Source organism: Phaethon aethereus (genome assembly GCF_964289735.1).
Source record: "Phaethon aethereus genome assembly, chromosome: 3".
Lineage (NCBI taxonomy): Eukaryota > Metazoa > Chordata > Aves > Phaethontiformes > Phaethontidae > Phaethon > Phaethon aethereus.
Window position 1 is genome coordinate 98738348 of NC_138576.1, and position 19676 is coordinate 98758023.

The 19676-nt window shown below is 41.6% G+C and overlaps 1 protein-coding gene across 4 annotated transcripts in view; it reads right to left on the reverse strand.

Moving 5' to 3' along the window:
- Nucleotides 1-19676, reverse strand: part of TTC7A (tetratricopeptide repeat domain 7A) — a gene marked incomplete at both ends in the record, with an annotated part of 182100 nt that overhangs the window by 22925 nt on the left and 139499 nt on the right. For all 4 annotated transcript variants that reach the window (XM_081997950.1, XM_081997951.1, XM_081997949.1 and 1 more), the window contains one exon: nt 10206-10408. In XM_081997950.1, the coding sequence (XP_081854076.1) occupies nt 10206-10408 (203 nt within the window). The remainder of the gene's footprint in view (nt 1-10205; nt 10409-19676) is intronic.

Below are 19676 nucleotides of genomic sequence, written 5' to 3' on the forward strand. Positions count from 1 at the left end.
GGGGGCAAATCAAGGTTGGGTTGGATAAAATAGCAAATAAATAGCTTTGTAAGAGCCTTCGGGGGCAAATCAAGGTTGGGTTCATCTCCTGCAGAAATCTACAAGGCAGAGGGGGACGGAAAAGGAAGAAACAACCTGTCGAACAGCTAATGCAAGAGAAGTGACTTTAACTGTCTCTGGTCAATGATTTATCTTGGTATTTTAAAGTGAGCAGCACTCTACGCATTTGCTGTCTCTTCTATGTCCCTCCCAGTTCTTTCCCCTCCCCTTTTCTCTTATACACCTGTATATCACCATTTGCCTGCTTTCCAAGTGTACTGGAGAAATGGCAGTGTATTGAGCAGAATAAAAATTGTGAGGAAAAAATGTTAACAGTATATAGGGATTTTTGCACATCAAGGGAAAATTTATGGGGTGGGCTAAACTGTTTAAATGTTTTGTACTATCAGAGTAGTCCAAAAATATCCTGCCAGAGACTAGGACTTAGCAAATTCACCCTTCCAGTGTTTTCTTGTACACTCCATATTAGGTAGACCTAAAAGAGTCCCAGAGTCTGTAGCTCTCCAAGCTGCATCACAGAAGACGTCACTGGTCTTCCTTTGGGTTGCTAGAATCTCCTGTTGACTGTCACTATTACTTACTTAATTAAGAAAGAAAAAATAAAAAAAGGCATTTTGTTCAAGGTTGCTCCATTTTTAGAAAGGCTTGTAACGATTGTCTACTTGAATGCTTTTTCTACCTTCAGGTCTGTCATCTCTCTCAAAAATCCAACCCCCTTTTCACCAGGGGAAACTGTACTGGTTCAAAGATGTTCTGCTTGCACTCTATTTGCAGAGCAGAAGGGTACATTCACTGTCAGAGAAAGGAAGCACCCTCCCCCCTGCAAAAAGCTATTTTTTGCAGGCGTTGTCATATCTTGTCCCCAGGAAGAGAAGAGGGCTGTGCTAGAAAGCAGTCAGATTCACATTTGCTTCTGTTTACTCTGTCCTTCACAGCACCGCTGTAACAATTTATCAATACAATGGAGGGCACGGCACAACATACAGGCAAGGCAGAGTCCTCTAATGAAAACAAATCCTTGCGAGAGGGAGAAATACTTGGCAGATCTGCTTGCTAAATCCCACTCCCACCTCAATGTTTTCATCACTACTTACATTTAGGGACACAAGGGTACTCAGAGCTGTAAAGCACATCATTTGTGCTGAACAGTCGCAGTACTTTGCCCAAAATAATTTGTGGTCCAAAAGCTGAAATGAATAAAGCACACTGGGATCAAAACGTATAATTCAAATAAGTAAGATTTTGCGCTTACAGAGCGCCCGTCATCTGAAAGTATGCGCAGATAGTAATTAAGCTCCACAAACCCCAGATGAAGTAGATTAGTAGCTTCATCCCTGTTTTACAGAGGTTTAGAGTAGAGCGTGACACACGATCGCAGCTGGAAGCGCAGCGGCGCCGGCTGCGCCGGGGCCGGCGAGAGCCAGGGCTGCTCCTGCTCCTCCCCAGCCCTCCCCAGCGAATCGCCTTCAGCGGGAAATGGCCGGGCTGCAGCGCTTCGCGCTCGGGCAGAGGAAGGACCCACCCTGTCGCACAACAGTAGCGGAGCCCTAGCCTGAAGCGTTTTGATAAAACCCACGGAACGAGTGCTCAGCTCGGGAAGAGGAACCAGGAGCTCGCTCAGCTCTCGTACGTTTGCTTTGGGTGCTCCACCTCGCCCTTTCTGAATCGCCTCTGCGTCAGCATCCCCCCCCAAAACTCCTAATAACGTGGCTTGTGGCTTCCTAGGTTTGGAGGACATGGCATACACATCCTTCGTATGCCGTGTGTATCCATAAATATCTTGAGTACTTTAATCTGCGATGTTGGTTTTTATTTTTCTATTTCTATGCGTTTTACTATATTGTAACTCGGAAGCCACACCGACCCAGGATCACGCAGACACAATGTAATTAAAAACTACAGTCAATACATACATCAAAACCTTAAAATAACCCTTTATTACATACAGAAATTCTGGATAAGAAACATAAAAAACACATCTGATACTATCCAAAAATATTTAAAGTAATGAACTCAATGTATATATGCATTTAAGAAAAAAAAACTTTAAAAAGTGTTACTAGTAAAGCTTCAATCATTTTGTATGTCAAAGAACAGTTAGAAACTCATTTTGCTGTCATGACCTACTGAAATTCAAGTTCTTAGGCCAGCAATTTCTCAAAGATTGCCTGTAAGTATTTGTTTAAGTAGTAGCTGTGATAATGAAAAATATCACAGTAGTGATAGTAGTACAACGGTCCGCCTAATCAAAATTACCCAGTCCCTAACTCCGCTTATCATCTTTGCCAAAACAAGAGCAACGGGAGCATCAAATGCAGCTAGGAAGAAATACCTCCAGAAAAGATAAAAACAGGTCACACATTGTGTCTCTAGATACAATTACCCACCTAATTACACTTAGGACAAAGGCACAGTTGTCTTAACTACAGAGGGATAAATTTTAATTGTGATGTTCAAGTCTCTGTACACAAATATGAAAAACCGAGCAAGAAATGTCACTAGAAAATGGAAACAGACCACAGCATACTTATCTACAAAACAGCAAACAAATTGGATAAACTATGGACATGAAGCAGCTCCTTAGATGATAAATAACTCTTAATGTGAAAACTATGCTCCTTTGTTCCCACATTTAAGCACAGAAAGCATTCTAACTTCAGCTTTCAAGGTAAAAATGCTTTTAATTAGGGTCCTAGCTACCTTATAAGACATACAGACCTTGGTATGATGGAGCTATAATAATTTACCCATGCTGAGAATCTGCCCCATGATTTATATGATTACACCATGGCAGCATGAAACAAATCCCCAAGGAAGTAACGCATGTCATCCTTGAAAATATTAAGCAATCAAGCCATGTTTTTATTATGTGAATGGATGCCTTTGAAAACAAGGATGCATGCACCATACTGTGAGGTAAAATGAAATAAATGAACAGAAATAATTCATTTCCATGTTCTAATCAGTGGAAACTGTAGTCTTCAAATTATCCTGATGCTACCAAATGCGAGTCTGGAGACAATAGGTTGACTTTTCTCCTAAAATGAACATGAAATTGCATCCTAAGTACACAATGAAGGCCAAATTAAACAGGCCAAGATTTTCTGTAAAGGCTGTTTCTTTTCATTCAGCCCTTGCATCCAACTGAACAATTAAGAGCTAGACTTAAACAAAACCTCATATAGTTTTTAAATGCTCAAATCTAATCAAAAGTAATGTACTTATCTTAGGCAAAAGGAACATAATCTATACAAAAACCTGTTCTCAGTCAAGCTCTTCAGCTTTACCAGCAGAGAGAAATTTGGGTTCCATCAGCTAAAAGGATGTCTCTGGCAAGCAGAATGAAAAATATGTATCAAAGACTAGAACTGCATGCTTGCTGGCTGGGTTGTATTCACAGACCGGGACACTGACATCTCTGCAAGGACCTGCGACAACACCGTTACACTGCTCTCTGCTATTATAAATCACCATGCATTCATTAGAGATGCTGACCATTCAGAAAAAAATCTAGCCCCTACAGGCACAAGGAGATGGAAACAGAGCTGTGATAACAATATCAGGTTAATACAAAACATTTCAAATAGAACGCTATATTTGTATGAAATTGTATATAGGTAATAATTATATGAGTAGAAGACCCAAGGGACAGTGAAGTTTTTTAACACTGAGTCTACAACACTGCCTTTGAAGCTCGGTTAATTTTTTGTAAGTGCGTTATTTGCTTTAGCCTTCTCATCTTAAAAAGAACTGTAAGAAATTCAGAGACACACAACGGCAATAATGAAGGCAGTGGGACTGGTTTGGTGATAAATATCTATAAGATCAGTAATGGGAGGGGGGATGAATAAGAATCAGTGGTGTGTTTTCTTCCAAATTAAAAACAAAGTGCATCAGTGTGCCTATGAAGAGCTGCATCTAGAACGTAACAAAATTTGGCAGCTCTTTCTACAGCAGAAAGCAGACCTGCAGGTCTCCTTGCTGAAGGGCACCATGAATGCTGAAAGCTAATGCAGGCTCAAGACAAGTTCAGGAAGGAGAAATCCACTGTGAATTACTAAGCAAGTAGAATCTATGTCTACTTCAGGATGTCCCTGAGCTAAGTCAGAACCTTAGAAGTAGCATATATGCCTGCCACGCTCTCATTCTTTCCTAGGTTCGTTCTTATGCTGCTGTTGAAGAGAAGGACTAGTTGAACCTCTGTCTGACCCAGTACGGTTGTGCCAATGTTACGTTTAGTATCTAGTTGCAGAAAAAATTCCTGGTATTTGCTGCAGATTCACTTTGGGGGCATGACTGGATGGAAAGCAGCTTTCCAGAAAAGAACCTGGTGGACAGCAAGCTGGCCATGAGCCAGCAATGTGCCCTTGCAGCAAAAGCAGTGAATGGTATCTTGGGCTGCATTAGGAGGAGTGTTGCCAGAAGGTCGAGGGGGGCGATCCTTCCCCTCTACTCAGCACTGGTGAGGCCACACCTGGAGTACTGTGTCCAGTTTTGGGCTCCCCAGTACAAGGAGGACACAGACATACTGGAGAGAGTCCAGCAAAGGACTACCGAGATCATTAAAGGACTGGAGCATCTGTCATACAATGAGAAGCGAAGAGAGCTGGGACTGTTCAGCCTGTAGAAGAGAAGTCTCAGGCAGGACCTTATCAATATGGTTAAATATCTGATTGTAAGTTGTAGAGAAGATGGAGCCAGACTCTTCTCAGGGGTATCCAGTGACTGAATGGGCACAAACTGAAATATAAGAAATTCCATTTAAACACGAGAAAAAGCTTTATTTACTGTAAGGGTGATCAAACACCGCAACAGGTTGCCCAGAGAAGTTGTGGAGTCTCCATCCTTGGAGATATTCAAACCCCAGCTAGACACAGTGCTGGGTACCCTGTTCTAGCTGAACCTGCTTGAACAGAGGGTTGGGCTACACAATCTCCCAAGATTCCTTCCAACCGCAATCATTCCATGATTCTGCTATGTGGTTGATACCTCCCAAACTGCATTTACCATAGGAACTTCTCCAAAAAATAACCAGGCCTTACTGGGGAAAGGCCAAAATCTACACTAATCTCAGAAAACAAGGGTCACAAAACAGCCCAGCTTAGGTAACAAACTCAGGTGAGTGGGACGCTTGTTTTTCCAACTTCAGTTGGAGGGTACTATATACTGTAAAGCCCTTCTGCGTGGCTGCTGATCTTACGTTCTGTGGTGCAGGTGAGAGTCTCTCTAAGAAAAAACAGAACTCTCATGATTAGCACAACCAGTGTTACCTGTATATTCTATTTGACTTGATGATGGAACAAATCAAATACATTGTCACTAGATTATGTTTTCCACCCATTTATGTGGTCAGAACAGAACACAGAAACACATTGTGAAGACTGCTTTCCATTTTAACCTCCACAAAAACTCACCAAACAAAACTCAATATATATTTCACTGTTATGCTATGAAGCATAGGGATGAGGCAGTGCAGACAGCTACGTGGCATTCTGGTAACCTTATCATCCTTGCCCCAGCCTTCAGGAGAAGTGAGGAATCATTACAATCTTCCACTGCAATCAATAAGTCTCAAGTACGAGTCAAGCAACTTTTTTTTCTGTTTTGACCACATTTTCTTGTTTTTTTTTCCATTAAATCTGGCACAGTGATGGAGATGAGGGAGCCCACTTCCTTCCCTTTTAAATACACAATTCTGTCTCTTCTTCCCTGAACTAAAACATGTTGAGAATTGTTCTAACTCAAAGGGCTATGTGAGATGCATGCTGGGCAAGAGTCTTCTGCATATCTCAGTACATTTTTAGTTTATCTTGCAATATTACATCTGGAGCTTTAGGACTCAAATCCAACATGCTGGCATTCATTTTCTTCTCTGAATCAAGAGGGAGAATGGCACTTGAATGCACTATGACTGGGAACTAGCAAATTTCTATGTCTTTCCCTAGTGACATACAGGTAGGTGGATTTGTGCATCGCTTTACAAGGAGGCGTCATCTGTCCTGGCTTATGTTGTATTTTCTGACTTGGTTGGGCACATGTCAGTTTTCTCATCACCGTCCCAAAGCGGTGTATATCATGGTGTTATATAACCAAATCTGGTACATCTTGAAAGAAGTAAGCTGTAGTTATTTGGTTTAGAAATGTGCTGTCAAGAGATTAGCACCTGGCATGGCTGATGAGTCACAGTGTAAGACAAGGCGATATGCACTAAGCTCTCGTTTCTGGACCAATGAAGATACTTACTCAGTAGAAACTCCACCAGCCCCCCTGGAAGGGAGAAGTGCTCTGTGAACTTTGCAAGCAGGCCCCAGGAGCGTAAAAGGGAAGAAGAAAAGAACGGGCGTGTTCTAGTAAAGGGAGGTGACAGAAACATGTGAGACAGAGCAAGGAAAAATGTGGAAAAAACCCCTAGCAAGTTGTATTTCCTAAAGAAAGCTGTGGTCTTACACTATGTACAGTTTCTAAAGGCCAAGCCAAGCTAATTTCTTCTGACAGCAAACAGTTCAACCAAAGGAGTAGCTCCACACCTCACCAGGAGTACTTTGGTACATAAATATGCTCCCAATAGCCCCAAAAATGGATTCTATGTGTTTTTTCCAAATGAAAACGAAACTCCTCAACAAATGTGCTTCCTTAGATAGGTATTAGCCAGTCATATTTACTTTGTAAAGGCCATTGGTGGACTCTTGATACAAGCTTAAGGATCCTGTGGCATCACTTACAAAATGCAAGCGCTAGCAAAAAGCGGCACAACCGCCTGGTATTTTCAATGTGCCCGTGGTTACCTAACCACAGTATCGGACACCAAGTGCCAACAGCCCCGCGATGAAGTGGAGCGCGCTACCTAGCTCCTCAGATGCCCTCAGCACTGCAGTCCTGCTGTACGCTGCTGCTCTCCCATGCAGCAGCGTGCTTCATATGGAAAGCACACCGATTTGACAGCCGTTGTAAACACCCTACAGTCAGAGTAAAACACCGCCATTTTCAGCTATGCAGGGAAAGAGCTTGTGTTTATTACGGTGGTGACTGTACCCTCTGTAAAAGTGAACTTATTGACACCCAATGGACTCATTCATTGCTAGATCTGTGCCCTTCATTTAAAGCCAGCAATGCTCTTCAGGTTGGAATTTTCCAAATATAGCTTTGACAACCCAGTTCTGAGAGCCCAGGGGAAGAGACATGAGTACTTTGCTAATTGATGCTGATACACCAGGGAGAATTGGCACTGTCTACAGCAGAGTTTTCCCTTAAAGTGGACTAGGTCAGTTGGCTGGCAACTGCACTAAGTCAAACAGCAATTCTCATAACCAGACCCCCTTTCCCTAAATTATTACACATCCACAACACTATTGCTACAGTGGGAAAACTATGTACTCAAATGTTTGGGGAGCCCAGCACTGAAACAGCATGTGTGAATTTAATTTCAGCTGCCTATGTATGTGTCTTGCATAGTTTCAAGCCACTTGGAACTAGCTGATAATCTAGTTTGGTCTCCTGCATAATAATCCCAGACATAGATTTCCCTCTGGTAGGGGACTGAACATACTGTGCTCAAGAACTTGTATTTTAATAACAGTACAGCTAGTACTTGGCTAATACATACATTTCAGAAAGGCATCCACACGTCTTCTGCCTTGAGGAGATCTGCAATTTACCGCTTGTTACATTATATCCTCAATTGCATAAACCCAGTCTTAAGTTCTCTATGGGCACACCATCTCATTCAGTACACAGGACAAAATCACTTAGCTAGCAGCCATTCAGTATTTTATTTTTGCCCTTTTTATTTGATGCATAGCCCTAAAAACCTTGTTTACTGCACATTATTCCAGTTCTGTTCTGAAGGCAGAATGATTAATTTCTTTACAGGCTTTTCTATAGCGCTCATCAGATGCTTCTAATTTGTTATACGCAATTTCCTAGCTTTTGGAAAAGCATACAAAGGAATGCCATTATGTGGCATCCTATAACTACTGCCATGATTCGTATCAGCAGGGGGTAGACCAGACCTTTGCTATCTTAGCTAACAGGTGTAAACCACAGGCTGCCAGCATGGCCAAGCTAAAGGAGATGAGGCACGTGCTTAAGGAAGTGATTTTCACTGGTATCTGCTGACACCAGGATGGGAAGATTCAGAATTTTAAGGAGACTGAAAGCTATGGGGTAGAGGTACTCTTACAGGTTCAGGCTCCTTTGTCTCTGTCATAAGACCAACCTCTTTAATTCATCCTTTCCAACATGCCCAGCCCTCAACCATGTGTCTTGGCCCGGTTCCTTAACCCAGTCATTCTTTTGATCTATCCAGTCTTAGCCAGTGTTACCTATCTTATCTTATTTTCTAACTATCCGTATTTCTCTTACTTTGTTATTGAGTTTATCTTCCCTGCTTGCTCATGGACTGAGTCTCTGCCCCCAAACTCATCTCACTGTCTTTTTCACCTCTGCTAAACTTTACTTCCATCCCTTGACTGAGAGATGATGGAGTTTACCAGGGTTTGAAGGGAATGAGCATTCACAGACTCATCAGAGGTTTAAGAAATACATATCTACTAAGCATGTATAAAATGTGTTTTTTAAAGTTTATAACTTGGATATCCTAGGAAGAATTTTCTTAGGGATGGTAAAAAGCACATTAATATGTTACAAAGACTACCCATTCCTGACAAAACCTGAAGACGCTAAAGCACAGTAAAGAAGGTGTCACAGAAGCCTTTAAGGTTTCTTCTTTAGCTTCATTTCCAGAAACAGTTAAGCCATGTTGTGTGACATTTTCTGAAGTAAGCTGGGTCACAGAGCAGGTGTGCATCTCAGAAATTTTTATTCCAAATTATTACAGTTTCAGAAAATTGCAAGCAACTGAAATGGAAAGACACAGTACGTGGTTCTGCCCATAAAATAAGACAAAAATGAAAGCTATTAGTATCATGTTGGCATCTAACTTGATGGCTGCTCTGATACCAGTGACTTGTCTGAAATCATGGCACTAACTGAGCAAAGAACATCATTCTGTCTTGCCAGGTTTTTACCAACTGATTTTGCAAAGGCTGAATCACAGCAACAAATTAATATTATTGCCCCCTATAAGGCCGATATGTGCACAGCTGTTTTGTAACTTTCTCCTGACATATGCACCAGCTATTCATTTGCTAGTTTTGCACTGAACATTCGTTATTACCAAATATCTCATCCCTTGCCTGTAGGTTCTACTATTTTTTCTCAATTATAACTTCACTTCACGTTTGTCCTCTTGTGCACTGATACCCCTTCACTTTTGGAGTTGCCTGCAAACCTCATCAAGACCAAATTTATGCCAGGAAATACAAATCTGCTAGCAAAGACACAAGGTGGTCACATGGATATAGGATTCCTGTAAAAATTAAATTAGTCAAGAAAGACTTGTAAAATCCCAGAGAGACCTAGTAAAGGACTACAGTTAACAAGACACATCATTGATGAAAGATGATTAACTGTTTTGATTTTGTAACAGAAGTGGGTTTTGGTCTTCCACAAAGCTTCCTATGCTACTACTACTACTACTATTATTATTATTAACCTCTAGGCCCTGTGTCTGTAAATAAGTTTGTTTGAGGGATGGTGCAACAGAAAAAATACTTGCTGGTTAGGAGTGTTGCCAAAAAAACCACACAAATGTGGAGTCACTGCCCCTACACAAAGTTGGAGCTAAGATGCAGCTTAAGACAATAGCAGATTAATTTTATCATAAACTCATATTTTATCTTGATTTGAGTAGACACAAGGCTCCAGCCCAAGGTTTACAAACCCCATATGTATCTATATTCTATAGTTATTTAGTTCAGATCTTTCCAACATCAGTGTACTGTTTATTTAGAATGCATAACAGTTAGCAGGAAAAGCAGCAAAGACAAAGCAGTGAATTGACTTCCAAAACTATCATACTTTGTCAATTAAGATATTTACTTTTGACACAAGTCCTAATTAGTTAAAAACATTCAATCCAGTCTTAAAATAGAGGTTCAACCTACCCAATTTATTCTTGGAACAGTCACTTGCTCTCACGATTAGGATGACAATGGCACCCAGAGCAAGCATGAGCCCTCTCCCCTCTTATTACAGTTAATCAGGAACATAAATACTATAATGGAGCTGAGCCCCTGCAAACTCACCAGGCTGTGCATAATTTCCACTCCATCTGGATTCACTGTGAGCGCTTCATCATACAATTGCCTAGCCTCCTCCAAATTGCCTTTCATCTCTGCAAGCCTCCCACGCATGTACAGTACAGCATGAGAAGTGGGGAAAAGACTAGCTGCCTCCTGGATACAAAAGCCTGCTTCTTTGAGATGCTGTTGTTCCATGAAGAGTTCAGCTAAAAAAAAAGAAAAAAGAAAGAACACAAACCAAAAAACACCCTACCATTAGTTGAAATAAGTCAGTGACCTTTCTTCACATTAATTACATATCATCTCCCTTAAGCATATTAAAACATGAGGCCATGATCCTACACAGTGCTTACTACTATAGTTAGTGCTTACTACTATAGTTAGTGCTTACTATCACAAGCGGATCCACTGAATGGATCTTTCTTTAATGCTAAGGGCTCTATACAGATGTCCATGGACATCTGTAGGTGTTGTCCTGACAGAGGACGGTGGTAAGGACTCCTCAGTCAGGAATGTAAACGGTGGTGAACTGAGCTGTAAGGAAGCAGGGCTGGTAGCCACTTGGAGCCATCATATGTATTTCCAAATAATCTGGGAAAAAAAAAGAACAGAATAAGCCATCACTGTCTACTGAGAACTTTAAACATGTCAGAGTAAGAAGATACATCTGACGGAGCTGGACAGTAGCTAACTTTTTTAAAAGAGTATTTCCACATTTTAAAAGATTATTAGAAGTGTTTCTCTCTGCTTATTTGTCTAGTTTATGAGATAGCTATCTCTTAACTTTTCAGAGACTGTTAAAATCAAAAGGCTTTTATCACAGAGACTTATTTATATCGTGTATTCACACATTCATGTCCTCATACATACTCTAAAGAAAACCAAAAGAGAGCTCTTGGAAGAGACTGCTCAGTCACTCACTTTCTTCAACTATCAGCAACTACCTTAGTGGTTTTCTTAGGAAAAAAAAATTCAACAGGCATACTAATGTGTTTGACTGTCAATTTGTTAATCAAGTAATTTCTCATGTTACACATAAATTTCATAACATATCTCATAGTTAAACTTTAATTAAATATGTCTCAGTATTTGGACTAGATCATTGTTGGACTAGATGATCATTGTAGGTCCCTTCTGACTGAAATAGTCCATTCTGATTCTAGATTTATTATGCATTAAATCTTTGCAAAAGGCTTCAGAAGTGATACTCAATTTTCACTGCCACACATAACTGAAAAGGGAAACTGTTTTTAGATGGATGGATGGATGCATGTAGGTATGTATGCACGTATGTACATATGCACATAGGTATATAAAATAAATCTCTCTCTCCGAAGAGCAGCCATTGCCCTTTGGTCCATAACCTGTTTGTGTTCTACATGTTATCACTGCAAAAGCTCAAAGTCTCCTTTTTTTTTAAACTGACATGGTAATGTAGTAAGTATTGATAGTTCAAGAGTCAATTTGAAATGGCTAAGTTGAGCTCCAGGTTTAAATAAATTATTCTGAAATTATACACAACCTTAAATGCCCTGACTTTTAAAGGTAGTGAAGATTTTCAGGAAGTCTCTGTGAGGGGGGAAATTAGCCTGAAAATGCCTCTTAAATAGCTTTGAAACTCTGCCAGTTTCAGAATGCTGGGAGACTCAGATGACTGTAGAGACTTGGCATGCTGACATGGAGCTTGCTGGGCAGAGGTAAGCAGGGGACCATCTCAAAGGCAGTCCTGTCTGGCCATGGAAAGGCTCCTTCTTGGCCTATCTGACACGAGACTGGGACCACAAAGAGCACTTCTGTTGGCACACTGAAAACGATCGTGTACTGAAATGACAGCATGGCTGACCACCCTTCCACTTCTGAAGTGGTCCTTCTAGAAGAACGGTGAGACATTGTTGAGAAAATGCTCAAATACTTCTTAGCCATCCCTAGGTTGTGCTACAGATAAATGTCATTCTCCAAAGCTGTCAACATGAAAAAAACATTAGTTCCCCTTGGTAAGAACTATACTCTTTAAGAGTTACTCATACACATTTCTCTCTGGTTAATCATTATAAAATCTCGGCATGCATCCCCTCCCTTGGCTCCGAGAGGCTGAAGCTATCTATAATAACTGAAAGCAAGACCGTGTACCTTGTCAAGCTGAGTATGTGCACAGCCTTATTCAAAAGTTTGTGGGAGGACAGTATTTTACTTGCACTTCCCAAGGAACAGGGCATTTTCCTGCCAAGTGCTGCATAGCAGACGACGCCATGCATGTGGCAATAATGAGGATGGGGATGTGCAAAGTGACGATTTGCAGCCTGAAGACAGACACTTCATTTGCAAAGTTAGCACAAATGTAGCAGCACAAGAGAAGGGGTGAAATGCTGGCACTGATTAAAGTCAGCAGTTCTGGATACTGCCATATTAAAAGCTCTATTAGCAACTAACAGCATAATGTGACTTGTTTCATTTCAGAAAAGAATCAGGAGCAAGGGGGTTTAGATGTGGAATCACGCACAGCCGGTGTTTCAATGCATGCAAAATGGAGAGTACTTATTCTTTCTTTCAACGGTGCCTATAAATCTTCTTCAGTAATAACAATTATTTAGAGGAAGTACAGCAACAACACAGAATCTAAATAAGATCTACAAATTGTATTTTATGGTATCGTAACGTAGCATGTTAAAGTTCAGTCCATTTCTTTGCAGGCTCAATAGTCAATAAAAAATGATTTAATGGTGCAGGAGGCCTAATTTGCATAAAAAAGTATGAGAGAGGTGCCTTTGGTTTACAAAAGGAAAGGAATGCACCCACCCAGCTAAAAATAGACATTAAGGGAAATCGTTTAGGCCTGCATTAAAATGTGTTTTCTGTAAACTCATTTTTCACTTCTATTACATACTCACTCTATTTACAGATTAACAAGATATGCTTATGCAACATTGAATAAAAACACAGCTAGACGCAGAAATCAAACCCAAAAAACAAGGACTCCTTAAATTTATCACGGTAATACTACTGCCTCCCCAATAGTACTGAAAGTACTGGAACACCTGCCTTTGCATTACCTGGGTTAGCAGCTTCCTGTCCACTGGATTATTCAGCTTATCTCCTTATATCACTTGATCATGCTGTAAATAAATATTTAACCAAATTAGGAGCCCTCATGAGGAAGTTCTGTTATAGAGATGTGGCACCCAGTTCCACTCTAAAGCAGAGGGTATCTCCTCAGGCTGACACAGGTGCAGAAGATCCGTAATTCTTATCCTGTGAAAGGTTCAGTGCTTCAGCAAAACCATTTATGAACCTCCAGTTGTGGGACTACATTGTTATTGGCACTGACATTCTTTGCAGCTTTGGATCTAAAGGCCATGTTTGCAAGCTTCCTTGCTCTCTCTCTCACTTAACATCATCTTCATAAAAACTTAAACAAATTTACATTGTCTTTTGAAGTAAGTACCACCACAGGCTCTCTGAATGCTACTGAGCAGAACGAGATGATCATCCTGGATGTACCACCTGCTGTATTATCCTCTTTGGAGTAATGCTAGAAACTCTTGAGTGTGAATGATAATTAGGAAATATTTCAGCATTTTTACCTATAGGTTTGGGGTGAGACAGCACACTGCATGGATGGGCAAACACAGGACGAATCGTGCACTGTCTCCTTTCATTCACTAACTGAAGCTTGAGCCTGCACCCACTGAGACCACAAGCAGCTATCCAGCTGACTCCAAGGTCCAGCCTAGCATGATTCATTTCTTTCTCATATCCACCTTATGTTTCCCATCTGTGTTCTCCTGCAGTACTGTCCAGCCTGCTCTGCTGTTCTTCCAAACAACTGTCATCTCCTCTTGCGGCTATGGCCTACTTTGTCTTGACCTGCAACTAGAGTTCCACTGATACACGAGTCTTAATGCTGGGCGCGTCTCCACTCAGATTATCATTAGCTCCTAATACAAGCTCCTAGTTCTTCCAGCTGTTTCTGCTAGCATTTAAGCTCATCTACAGTGAAGTACAGATCCTTAATCAAGTGAGAATTGCCAGGAGCATATAATCTACTTGCTCTCCAAAGACCAGTAGCAAACGCACAGACAGAGTGCACTTCCCAGAACACTGACAAAGCCAGGTCTCCTACAGTCAGGCTCCTTTTTTTGTCTCCAAAATAAATTCTTTGACAAAGCTCTGTTAGGGAGTCCATCAGAGGAGTAACAAGTGTATTCTAGTCACGTCTGCATCACAGTGCTACTCTGAGGAAGAGAGTTGCTTGCCATCACCTTGAACACTGACTCTATTCTCTCTTCCTTAAGTGTTTCAAAGCAGTGTCAAAAGTGATTGTGCTTGTCACCACAGAAACAGCAACAACTGTAATTCCAGCCAAAAAAAATCAAATGGATTTGAAATGTATTCCTGCAGTGTGAACAACCCAAGAGTTAAAATTTCATTCCTTGCAAATCACGTTTGGTGTTATCCAAGACGCAGAACTGAACTCCCACAAGTAGACTGCTCCACATCACTCGGTTGTGTGTGCCCGCCGGATCTAAAGCACTTGTCTACTCTCATCCACCCCAAAAACGTTATTGCATAGTGACACGGCCAGCACAATGCAGCCAGATGCCCAGCAGGCTAGTACTATGGGGAGCAGCCCTCCACACTTTAAGAAGGTGAGAACACCTCTGAGGATGTGTGACTTCTGTTCCACATCATCTGCCTTCAGGAGCTATTAATGCTTGTTTCTGCAGCTGCCCTTAGCCAGCTGGAAAGACCCACTCCTCTGAGACAGCTCTGCCTTCGGCCGTGAATACAGAGCTATTACAGTGACAAAAGGTTCCCCTGTTGCCTTTCCTTTCTGGTATGTGACGTTTAGTCATTGTTCCATATTATGACACCACCATGCACGCAATAGCTTAACAATTTGCAGGCAGATTGGATGGAAGATTCCTCAAGCCCTATCCTGACTGCAGTAATCTCATTTGATGCAAACCTTTAATACAGAAATGAAGAACAGAAACTGCCACGTGTTCCCATCCACCTGAGCTCTGCCACTTGCTCTTTGGAATGAGGCAACAGATTTACACTCTCAAAGGCTGTCTTCGCGTGCAAACTGGTAGTTAACTGGAGTCCAGGGACCCGCTTTGGGTCTCACAGGGACTGAAATGGCCACTAAGCTTCTTTATTTACAAATGCAGTATTAGAGTGAAAGGTTCTGGAATCGACACAGAACTACCACAGACTACCTTCTCTACTAAATGGCACAGTCAAAACATTACTTGAAATACTACAAGATAGCTGGTTCCTTTATGTGAAGTGGGGTCCAGCTCACTGGTGAGGAAACAGCTCTTTCCCAGCTGGGAGAAGCAAGCCACCATCTTTTAGGCAATAAGGCCATCACTGATAAGTGCGACATAAAAATGCTTCTGTTGGAAGGGCACCTTTGGGTTTTCTTGTATCCTCTCTCAAAACACGTATTACTGGCTATAGTCAAAGAAAGGACTTCTAAGTCTTCATATTCTAGCCCAGTCAAGTATAAGTTCCTATTTTCTGTCTCTGGTACGAATAAATGTCCTGCTTCCTTCTTCATGACCGTGTATGCTCTATCACTTGCCCAAAACTTACTGAGCAGCTGAGGAAATGCTAGTATTTGCTACCCTTGTCGCTCTCTGGGTACCACTGGCAACACAACACATTTCCCTCCATCTCTTGGCAAAGGATCTACAGACCGCTTAACAAAGAGCATTGCTAGCTGCTGCCTGTTTCCTTCACAAGTGAGTGTTCAACACACAAGTGCATGTTTGCATGTCCCAGATTTCGAGAAATGGCATGTGCTCTTTGAAGACTGCCCATGCCGATGGATTATCAGTCCACAAAGTTTCATGTCCTGCTCCAGCAATGAAAAATATCCAGAAGCCTCAGGAATGGGGGAGGCAATCCAAAATGCCCAGTACCAATATAATGCCAAGATTCTTTTTGACTTTTTAAATTCATTGTTCATAGAAAGTAAAATAAACCAAGCCAGAGAGCGTAGATCAAAACCTAGTATCCCCCTGAGGACATTCACATGAAGAGAAATGTGGAATTTGGTCATCCTTAGCCTGCACCAGAAAAGTCTAGGTCAGAGCTTGCTAAACGGGGAGGCTTAACGACCACTGCTGTCTTCTTAACTTCGCTAGTAACATTTCAAAGGGGACCAAACCAGCTCACTTTACCATTTCTATCTCCAGTGTGAAGTGTTCCTAATCCCTCCTAGTAAGTAAACACTGCAGGGCAGACATCTTTGCAGTACACCTTTAGTCTCCTCAGTAATAGCTGTGCAATAAAGGACACTCTCCTGCTCCCCCTCCTCAGGCTCCAGCTTTTCATATTGCTTTGTGTTGCTGTAAAGAGCCACCGAAATCAGCAGTGCTTATGGAGCTCAAGAACTCAAAAGCAGCGAATGGGGAAGTTCTAAATTTGAATTTCTAAAATTTGAAAGCACTTTCTTTTTAAAAACAAAAAAGAGAAAAATATTAGAATTGCTTCAACAACCAGTGCTGCATCATGGGACGGTATCTGATCCCAGCTATTCTGGCAATGTCAGTAAAGATGTCTCCCCAAACCTGATAAACACCTTTAATATCAGGGCTAATAACTTGAGGGGGCTTAGGGTCGCTAAAAGCTTTGTGAAGGAAGAACATTTAAATACCCGTGCACAAGCTGTGCTGGGTGAGCTGAGGGGCAGCAGGGAAGGGCCCGGCTGTGCCCTTGGCTGCTGCTGGGATGCCGGCTGTGCGGCTGTGCGGCCGCGGGCCAGCTGGGGTTGAAGATTCCAGCCCACTGACCCCCATGACACGTTCTCGTGGAACAAAGCCCATCTCCTCTAACGCAGCTTTTTCCCAGGAATTGGTCCATACGGAATAAAATAAATAAATCACAAGCGTTTTGCGAAGGGGAAAAAAAAAAGTTCCTGCTGTACATAACTCAGGGGAGCAGATGTTTTTCCATTAGCTCACTGTTCTCTGCTACACTGGCTCTCTTTACATTTCTTGTTCGTGGCACGTTCATTATAATATTTTTTTCCTAGAGTAAACTTCTAGCATGTTACTGAGACAGCTGGTAGCCCACTCCAGCACCACTGTGAGTACATGGAATACTTATCCTAGTCATTTTTCTTTAAATGCTCTTTTAAATTAGCCTTAGGTGTACCTGGTGTAAGTGAGACTGTGCTTAGCAGGCATTTAGCCAATCTTAGATCAAATTACCAGACCTACTTTGCTGTGAGTGGCCATATTTGGTAAAGTATTGAGTTAGACAAGAAGCTAAATTGTCAGATATAAAGTACTAGTAAAGACAAACAAAGTGGACACTGTAGTTAAAAGTAAAGCTTAAAATAATATAGCAACAGGAGCTGGAATATTAGAACTCTTGTTAAAACTGGCTTGTAGCATTCTAAAATGCTCCATATAAATAAAGCAGATGGTTATTACTGCCTGGAAATATAATCACACATATTTCAGATAAGAAATCACTCCAGTTACCCAAAGAGCTTAAAACTATTAAAACTATTTCTTTTCAGCACTGATATGCTTTGCTCTTTGGGTCAAAAGTGATCTTACAAAAATGTCAAATGAAGGTAAATTTTGGTCATAAATTTGAACCATTTCAAGTACATTTTCCGTAGCCAAACAGCATGATTGTATTTTCTAAACAGAAAGGAATACTGGCATGATTTTAAAAAGGAAATAAGGGGTAGAAATAGCTGTTAGGTCAGACATTTCTCTTGGTAACACAAGCAGTATTATCACCAGTAACCTCTAGGATTCCCCTTGCAGCTCTTCCTGCAACAAGAGGTAGAAAGAGTTTTACCCAAGCTGTGGAAGTTCCCTCTCTCCTCTTGAAGTTGAATTCAAGCTCTCAGTTATAAAAAGTAGAACAAAGACGAAAATCGGGCATACAGATCGCATAAAGACCACCTCTCCTGGAGCTGCACCACAGCAGCATGTGCAATGCAGCACCCTGCCCGAGTACTTCTTGAAATGACCTGTTTCTCAGACTTGGGGCCAAGAAGAATGTTTAGGCTTATTAATGTTAAAGACTAATGAGACAACTCTCTCCTTTTAAGAAGCCATTACATTTCAAGAGGACTGGAAGGTTATTGTTAAAAGGGACCAGACAAGCTGTGTTAATCACAGTCTTTGCTGCAGAACACTTGGAAAACAGAGTAAGCCAATTAGTATTCCTCTAAGCACGCCTGCCTCAGGGAGTGGACAACATCTCTAGGCTTTGGGGACAGCTTTTTACTCTTCCAAAGCTAATTGTGACTACCTGCAGGGAAAACAGGAAGATATGGAAGTCCACTGAAGAAATGTGCTAAGTTCCCTGCTGCAGATGACTCTACTCCCAGCTGGTCCTACAAGAGATGGCTGGACATAAGATTAACAGTGAGAATTCACAGTTTTATTTGGATGTGTGAAAGAGAAGAAGAGGACTCTTTCTAGAGACCACAGATCCATCAAGTAGCTCTTTGGCTGACTACAGTAAGCTACAAAAAATGAGCTTGCCAAAGTTCACTAGGCACTACTGCAGGGAAAGCCAAGGTGCAGCATCCATTATAGTGCATCACATTTGGACTTAGCAGCTGTGCTTCCAAAGCTGCTGCTTTATTATCTTCCCTACATAACATTGCTGGTCATAAACCCAGAAAAGTTAACTATTTGCATAGGGTCCACAGCCTCACTCGCCTTCAGCTACCATTAAAAGAATGCACATGTTCTCATGCACTAATTGTGAGACCCATTAGGAGCGCAACAAGGGCTCTCCAGCCCCGGGGGACTGAGGATGCTTCTGCACAAGGCAGACACTCCTTATTGCAGCTGCAGGTGGAGGAGGATACAGTAACGATGCCCCTACATAAGCAGCATCTGATAGCTACCACCCACTAACCCTGCCCTTGCAAGCCTATGTCCTGGCTTTGTGGCCTGGCTGCTGTAAGAACAGCCTCACGCAGCTGTGGTATAGCTGGTTTTGTATGCTTCTTTCCAATCTGAGTGCAGAAAGGTCTAACTGGATCAGCTGGTTGGTAGCATTAGTTTTCATGCCTTGGGCTATGAAGGGGCACGGGAACGGTAATGGCTCTAATGGAACCCCAGACACGATTGCAGCCTGGCGCTCTAAATCCACACCCACACAGAGACATGGCCAGCTGTGTCCCATTAGTGTCTGAAAAGGACAGATGCTTTGTTATAAATTTACTGTAGTGTGAGGTTTGGAAATTTTAATAATTTTATCTAAAGATTTATGATTCATGCAAAAAAAGTTAAACTGTTAACAACAACAAAAACAACAATACACGAGTCATTTCCCGAAGGCAGATTAACATTTTTTCCCTTTAGAAATAGGACACTGAGGTATGAAAAAGTTAGGCAACTTGCCTAGAGTCACAACATGAGTCATTGACTGAAAAAGGACAAGTGTGAGCTAAACCTGATAGAAATCTACATCATACTGGTGCGGCTC